The sequence below is a fragment of the Solanum dulcamara genome, chromosome 3, assembly GCF_947179165.1.
Source record: "Solanum dulcamara chromosome 3, daSolDulc1.2, whole genome shotgun sequence".
In the NCBI taxonomy this organism is placed as follows: Eukaryota; Viridiplantae; Streptophyta; class Magnoliopsida; order Solanales; family Solanaceae; genus Solanum; species Solanum dulcamara.
Window position 1 is genome coordinate 13,170,844 of NC_077239.1, and position 8,618 is coordinate 13,179,461.

At 36.7% G+C, this 8,618-nt stretch overlaps 1 protein-coding gene across 1 annotated transcript; it reads right to left on the minus strand.

The window, feature by feature from the left end:
* Positions 1–3,454: 3,454 nt before the first annotated feature.
* Positions 3,455–4,268, minus strand: LOC129881556 (zinc finger BED domain-containing protein RICESLEEPER 1-like). Its single transcript, XM_055955734.1, has 2 exons — positions 3,619–4,268; positions 3,455–3,538 (listed from the first exon to the last, which is right to left on the minus strand). Exons 1-2 carry the CDS (start codon positions 4,256–4,258, stop codon positions 3,504–3,506), a joined length of 675 nt encoding a protein of 224 aa, XP_055811709.1. The 5' UTR covers positions 4,259–4,268; the 3' UTR covers positions 3,455–3,503.
* Positions 4,269–8,618: the final 4,350 nt, after the last annotated feature.

Here is an 8,618-nt window from a genome sequence, read left to right on the forward strand (position 1 = left end):
TTTAATGTTTATGGATTGCTTGATCCGGGTGCCAACTTGTCTTTTGTTACTCCTTAAATTGCTATGAGATTTGATATATGCCCCGAAGTGTTAATAGAACCTTTTTCGGTTTATATTCCCGTTGATGATTCGGTATTAGCCAAGAGAGCTTATAGAAACTGTCTCGTATGGATCTTGCACAGAGTTATTTCATGTGATCTTACTCTCGAAAGGGAAATTGATTTTGGCATAGATCTCCTTCATGATACCCAACCTATTTCTATTCCTTCTTACCATATGACTCCGACAGAACTTAAGTAGTTGTAAGAACAATTGAAGGATTTGTTGGATAAGGGTTTTATAAGACTGAGTATTTCACCATGGGGTGCTCCCGTGTTATTTGTTAGGAAGAAAGATGGGTCACTCTGAATGTATATAGACTATAGGCAATTGAATAAGTTCACCATAAAGAACAAATATCTAATTCCAAGGATAGATGACTTGTTTGATCAATTACAAGGAGCAAGCTACTTTTCTAAGATTGACCTCCATTCTAGTTATCATCAATTGAGGGTAAGGGAGTGTGATATTCCCAAAATGGCTATTCGGACAAGGTATGGTCATCTTGAATTTGTAGTAAAGTCACTTGGTTTGACTAATGCTCCCGCGATATTCATGAATTTGATGAATCGTATTTTCAAGCCATATTTGGACATGTTCGTAGTGGTGTTCATTGATGATATCCTAATTTATTCTCGAAATAAGGAAGATCATATGGGTCACTAGAGGATTGTATTGCAAACATTGAGAGAGAATCAATTATTCGTTAAATTTAGTAAGTGCGAATTTTAGTTGAGGGAAGTTGCATTTCTTGGCCATGTGGTATCCGGTGATGGGATTAAAGTAGACCCAAAGAAGATGCAAGCAGTTAAAAATTCGCCTAGATCATTATCTCTTTCGGACATTAGAAGCTTTTTGGACTTAGTCGGATATTATAGAAGTTTTGTTAAAGGTTTTTCATCTATTGCTTCGCCTTTAACTATATTGACACAAAAGAAAGCAAAATTCCAATGGTTGGAAGAATGTGAGAAAATTTCCAAATATTGAAAGATCATCTCACGTCGGCTCCTATTTTGATATTGCCCAACGGTTCGGATGGGTTTGTTGTTTATTGTGATGCTTCGCGTATTGGTATGGGTTGTGTCTTGATGAAACATGGTAAGGTTATAGCCTATGCCTCCAGACAACTTAAAGTGCATAAAAGAAACTATCCAACCTAAGATCTTGAACTTGCGGTTGTTGTTTTTTCTTTGAAAATTTGACATCATTATCTTTATAGGCTACATGTTGATATGTTTACTGACCACAAAAGCTTGCAATATGTGTTTAGTCAAAGGGACTTGAACCTTAGGTAAAGGAAGTGGCTTGAACTAATAAAAGACTATGACATGAGCTTATTGTACCATCTGGGTAAGGCAAATGTTGTAGCCAATGCTTTTAGTCGGTTGTCTATGCATAGTGTTGCACATGTTGAGGAAGGTAAGAGGAAATTGGTTAAAGAGGTCCATAGATTGGCAGGTTTAGGTGTGCGGTTGGTTGATTCCAATAATGGAGGCGTTCTTATACATAATGATTCGAAATCGTCTTTTGCGGCAGACGTTAAGGCCAAACAAGACAATGATTCAATTTTGATCGAATTGAAGAAGTCGGTTGTCGAAAAAGCCATTGAGGCTTTCTCTTTAGAAGGTGATGGGGTACTACGTTACCAAGGTCGTTTGTGTGTTCCAAATATTGAAGGATTAAGAGAGTTGATATTAAATGAGGCCCATAGTTCTTGGCATTCAATTTATCCGAGATCCAACAAGATATATCGTGACTTGAGAGAAGTGTATTGGTGGAATGGCATGAAGAAGGACATAGCGGAGTTCGTGGGTAAGTGTTCTAATTGTCAACAAGTGAAAGGTGAACATCAAAGGCTGGGAGGTCTAACTCAAGAAATTGAAATTCCTACATGGAAATGGGAAGATGTGAATATAGACTTTGTCACATGTTTACCTCGTACTAGGAGACAACATGATTCTATTTTGGTCATTGTAGACCGAATGACCAAATCAGCATATTTTCTACCGGTGAAGACTTTTTATGATGCTGAAGACTATGCTAAGTTGTACATTTGTGAACTTGTGAAACTTTATGGTGTCCCTTTGTCGATTATATCGGATAAAGGTACTTAATTCAATTTATATTTTCGAAAGTCGTTTCAGATAGGTCTTGGTACTAAAGTCAAGTTAAGTACCGCTTTCCATCCTCAAACCAATGGAAAAGCCGAAAGAATAATCCAAACCTTGGAGGATATGTTAAGGGCATATGTGATTGATCTTAGAGGAAGTTGGGATGAGAATTTGCCATTGATTGAGTTTGCCTACAATAATAGTTATCACTCTAGCATCCAAATAGCTCCTTTTGAAGCCTTGTACGGGAAAAGATGTAGGTCTTCGGTGGGGTGGTTTGAAGTAGGTGAGATGTCATTGATTGGTCTATATTTGGTTGTTGATGCAATGCAGAAAGTAAGGCTCATAAGTAGGGGTGGGCGTTCGGTATTCGGTTCAGTATTTTCAAAATTTAGATTCGATAATTCGGTAATCGGTAATTCAAAGTATATACCAAATACCGAACTTTCAAACTTCGGTTCGGTAATTTGGTAATCGGTAAATAAAAATCGGTTCGGTACGGTATTCGATAATACCCAAATTTCTGCATCTTATAAGATCAACACAAATGCAAGCACTTTTTTTTACAAGATAAGTAGCTACAAACCATCTTAAAATAAAACCTAAAACTAAAAGGCAACAACAGGCAACAGCAACAAAGTGCTTCAGCCTTCAGCTGCAACACACAACAACTAACAACAATACAACATGCAGCAACACCTACAACATGCAACAACAGCTACACACAACACCACCACCTCCTGCAGCAGCTCCCTACAACACCTGCAGGCTGCACTGCAGCAACAATAAGCCAATAATTGGCAGGAGCAACAACAGTCAACAGCACCTGCAACAGCATACAACATGTAGCAATAGCTACAACATGCAGCAACAGCTACACACAACAACAACTAACAACATAAGCTGCAATAAGCTGCAACACTACACCCAGCAGCAGCACACTACACACAACACCACCACCTCCTGCAGCAGGTCCCTACAACAGCCACCAAAACAAGCAACAACCAGCAACAACAACACCTGCAGGCTGCACTGCAGTAGCAATAAGCCAATAATTGGCAGGAGCAACATAACAACAGTCAACAGCACCTGCAACAGCATACAACATGCAACAACAACAAAAAAATGATTCAGCTACAACACACAATAAGAACAAACAACATAAGTTGCAACACTACCTACAACAGCAGCAGCTACACATAACAACACCACCAGCTGAAGCAGCTCCAAAATCAGAAGTTAGAAACAGTAGCAGCAGAGGAAATAGAGTCCAAAATTTGCTTTTACTGTTTTTCAGCTTGAACAATGCAAGTCAATATCATCCATAGCTAAAAAGAATTTAAAATGTGTCAACAATTAAACAAAGTAAAAAAATATAAAAATAAAATACAAAAACTGAAAAGCATACCAAGTTCAAGTTTCATAAGATCATTAAAATCTTCTTCAACATTTATGGGATAAGGCTCATTTCGACGCCAATCTTGAAGACAAATAACAGTTTGCACCAATTTTGGAGTCAAAGAACTCCTAAATGAATCAAGAATACGGCCCCCGGTGCTAAAGGCACATTTCGATGCCACACTAGAAATTGGAATTGCCAACACATCACGAGCCATCTCGGAAAGAATTTTATATCTAGGAGAATGAGCTTTCCACCACGACAAGATATCAAAATTGTCGTCATCATCATTCGGCTCTAGTTCTTCACTAAGATACTTTTCCAACTCTGACTTACCACCCAAACCTGCACCATCTTGTTTGTTCCTCTTCATTTGGATCTTATTTCTCACTTTTGTTGATTTTGTGCTATTGTTAGATATAGATAAATCCGATGTCTGACCCGATAAATCAAAAAGAGAAGATGAGCGTCGAGATGCATTAGAGAATTTTGCTACATACTCTTCAAACATAGATTTCATGTAAGTCACCATTTCATCTTTTATTTTATTCCCTTTATCATCTCCAAACATATCCTCAAGTGCGTCGCCAACATACTCAAGTTTGTTACGAGGATCTAAGATAGAGGCAATAAAAAGCACTTTATTCATTTTTTCAGGAGCACCCCCAATACTTGACAAACTTTTCTTTCATTTTTTCTCCCATTTTTGCCAAAGAAGGATCATTGTCTTCTATACACTCTCTTAAATGATTGTAAAGCTCAACTATATCTTCAAAGTGACCATTAGAAGTGACGTAGAGTGAACCTAAAACCTTCTCAGTTAGATCATAAAACCTTTTAAGAAATATTATCATATTTCTCACCTTTTGCCAATCATCACTTTCAAGTACACCTGCAACACTTCCATCTTCACAAACATGATTAGCAAGATAAGTTGACAATCCACCATCTTCGAGATCAAACCTATCAAATGCACTCTCAAAATATTGTGCGGCATCCAACATCAAGTAGGTCGAATTCCACCGGGTTGAAACATCTAAACATAATGACTTCTTACTGTCTATATTTTTTAGTTCACAACATTCCACAAATTTTCTAATTCTTGTGGCAGATTGTCTAACATATTTTACCATTTGCCTAACACGTTTGATAGATGGACCAACTTCTTTCATGCCATCTTGCACAATAAGATTCAAAATGTGAGCCATACATCTCACGTGAAGATGGTTGCCACATTTCATGTTAGATCCCCAATTAACCATTTGTTTGTGTAACTCTTTCACCATGACATCATTAGAAGAAGCATTATCTACAGTTATAGTGATTATTTTCTCCAATTTCCAATCAAGCAAACACTTACTAATACAATGGGCCATTTCGTCACCCTTATGACTAGTAACAACCTGAAAGTTTAAAATTCGTTTATGCAATAGCCAATCACTATCAATAAAGTGTACTGTCAAACACATATAATTTATTCTCTGTATAGAAGTCCATGTTTCGGTGGTTAGAAAAACTCTCGGTGATGTTTCTTTCAAATACTTCATAAACTTTTGTCTCTCTTCACCAAAAACTACATAACAATCCCTAGTCACTGTTCTACGGGAGGGAACTCGGAATAAAGGTTGGGTTTTTTTCATAAACATCTTAAAAACTTCCTTTTCAACAAAACGAAAAGGAAGCTCATCAAGGATTAACATCTCAATTAAAGCCCTTCGAGATACCTCTTGATCAAAAGTCCAAATTGTCCCATCATGCATTTCACCTTCTAATGGAAAGTTTAAATTTGATTGTTTATACTTAGAATTGGAAGTGTTAATCTTATTTGGATTTTTAGGACAAGTTTTTAAATGTTTATTCAGTCCACTTGTTCCATTTTTAGTTGAATTAGCTAAGAGAACTTTACCACAATGCTTGCACTTTGCTTTATTAATTCCATCTTCTATGAGCTTATCATAATGCGGCCAAGCAGTAGATCTTGATTCAATAGCTTTCCTCTTCACAGCCACTGATTACGGTGTTGAATCAAGAGACTCAGTAAGAGCCAGAGGTGCGACATTGGTTGTTCGACTTGATTTATCTTCCATCTAAACATAAAAGAGATTACAAATGTTATAAGACATAAATTGAAAGTGTAAAACAAAATAAAAAAAGAACAGATATCATCTTGCTCACCTCTGAATAGTGAATTCTGATAGAATAATTTGTGCTAAACCTATGTAACAATTCCACAAAAAATATTAGACCTTAGGTTCTATTGATTCTGAAAATTCCACAAGATAGAACAACTTGATAAAATGAGAAGATTGTTTTTTTTTGTTGTTCTGAAAACTGAAAATTATGCCCCACTGGCAGTTGCGTGCATTCATGTTTAGGATTTAGATGATGTATATAGTCCTCGAGAAGCCTTGTTGGAGAAGAACAAGACAAATTCAACTGCTGATAGTCGCCGAAGATGCTGTTCTTATCATGCAGTCAAAGTGGGAAGCCGCCAAAAAGTTGTGGTTCTGGTAAAGACTATGAATCATAGTATGCGCATATAATGTTTAAAAGGAAAAGTTGTGATTCACTTAGCTGCTGTACTAATATGGATTGGGAGGGGAAGGAATCCTATTGAGTCATCTGTACTAATATGGATTGTATGAAAATTTTTGTACTTGCATGTCTTCTTCATAATTTATTATCAAAAGCCCCTAAAATGATGCATGAGCAGAAATTAACATTAATCATACAATGCCTTTACTGTGAAGAGCGAGCAGAGAAATCTGAAGATGCTACGTCGGCACATCGCTACCTCTGTGATTTGTGAAGGAGTGAACTGTGTTGGGGGATGTTGTTGCAGATCCATGTATTGAGGCAGTAGTATTAGTTCCGTAGGGCTCAATCTTTCGTCGTATTTTGATGTTCATTCTGGAGCTGAAGAAGTCTTCAAGGAGGATGTGAATCCATGGCCCTTGTGAGAATTTAAGGGCCCAGATGGATGTCCCTCAAGCTCCTGATTCTTTCATCTACACCGGTGGGCGGTGGTAAGGAAAGGTCCTGTTGGAGCCAACGCCGCCGTTTGCGATGCAGCTGAGGAGTGGTCGGAAGTTTTTAGTTTGTATTTGTGAACTGTGAAGAGTGAAGACTGAAGTGGGCGTTCACTTAGGGAGTTAGGGACTTAGGGTTACTTAGGAGTTAGGAGTTAGGATTTAATTTGGGTTTGGTCTTTGGACCTAAACATTTATGGATAATGGGCCTTTTGCCCTTTTCTACACTCCTTTAGGATTTAGCCCAACATAATATATCAATATAATGGGCTGCTAATTCTCATTTAAATTCGGTATTCGGTATTTCCCGAATACCGAACGGTATAAAAATAAATACCGAATACCGAACCCGAATACCGAAAATATGATTTTTGGTACCGAATACCGAACCAAATTCCCAAATACCGAAATACCGAATTAGTCGGTTCAGTTCGGTAATTCGGTATTTTATGCCCACCCCTACTCATAAGAGAAAATTGAAAATGGCTCAAAGTTGTCAAAAGTCCTATTCAGACACTAGGAGGAGAGAGCTTGAATTTGATGTGGATGATATGGTATATTTGAAGATTTCACCTATGAAAGGGGTAATGCGGTTTGGTAAGAAAGAAAAGTTGAGTCCTAGATATATAGTACCATATAGAATATTGAAGCGCATCGGCAAAGTAGCATATGAGTTATACTTGCCACTTGAGTTGGCTTTGGTTCATCCGGTATTTCATGTGTTAATGTTGAGAAAGTTTGTGGGTGATCCAAATTATATTATGCCAATGGATAATGTGAGTATTGAAGATAATTTGACGTATGAAGAGGTCTCGATTGAGATTTTAGATCAATAAGTGAAGAGGTTAAGAAATAAAGACGTTGTGTACGTCAAAGTCTTATGGAGAAATCAACGAGTAGAGAATATTACGTGGGAAGCAGAATCGAACATGATAAAACGTTATCTGTATCTCTTTCCTTCCACTCAATCCTAAATTTACTAAGTTGTTCATGATCAAATCGATTAAACTCTTACGTTTCAATTTCATATGTCATTCATATGCATGCATGATTCATGAAAATGATTTTTCTCAAGGACTATGTCTTATGTTAAGTATGAAGTTTACATGTTCTATGTATTGTTTTTCAAAGTGTCCTCATGTTCATGTGGGGTATCTAGTCCTTTTTCCATGTCCTTCCTATATTACCTGAATCTCATTCGAGGACGAATGTTCCCAAAGGGGAGATATTATAACATCTCTCAAAATGCTCACAAGTGCCTTAAAAATGCCTTAAGAATAGGCCGGTCATGTAATACATTATCCTTAATCTTTTTGACAAATCTGAGTTTAGAATATCGATCATATTATGCTATTATCCGTATATCGAAAGATAGATTTTTCAAAGAAACTGCACAAAACAGTAAAGTGCGCGGCAAGTCCGCGTCGCGGACCTGACAATGATTTTCTGGACGAATTTAGTTTTTAGAAAGGGAACTTTAGACTTTTCCCTAATTGTTAGCTAATGAACCTAGACGTTTTTAGGACCTAATTCAGCTCTATAAATTAACCTAAACCTCTAACTCTATTTATTTTTCTACAATTCACCTACTCAAATATTTCTCTCTCTACAAAAGACTCTCAAGGACTCCATTGAAGACTTCAAGTAAATTCAATCAATCTCCCCATCAAAACTCTCTACTTCTTCTAAATTATTTGGTTTCCTCACTTAAGGTTTGTGGGTATTGATTCATAGATTCTTTCATCTATGGAGACCAATCAATTTCTCATATTTTCTATCAAATTAAAGTATGGTATTTTATGGGTTTTATGATCTCTATTCCAATTGCATAAATTATGATTCAAATTATGATTATGAGTCTATTTTGATATAAATTGATGGTTATTGCATTGAATTGAAAAGTTTTCCATTAATTCTCCTATTTGGGTTCATGATGTAAATTATTTATATTTTCAATTATACTTCCTAAGGATATTATCT

What these genes read in the sequence shown, in the direction of transcription:
- LOC129881556 (XM_055955734.1), bottom strand. Translation starts at nt 4,258, where the DNA reads ATGAATAAAGTGCTTTTTATTGCCTCTATCTTAGATCCTCGTAACAAA. An exon ending in TCTTATGAAACTTGAACTTG is followed by an intron (nt 3,539 to 3,618) that starts GTATGCTTTTCA and finishes AATTCTTTTTAG; the next exon opens with CTATGGATGATATTGACTTG.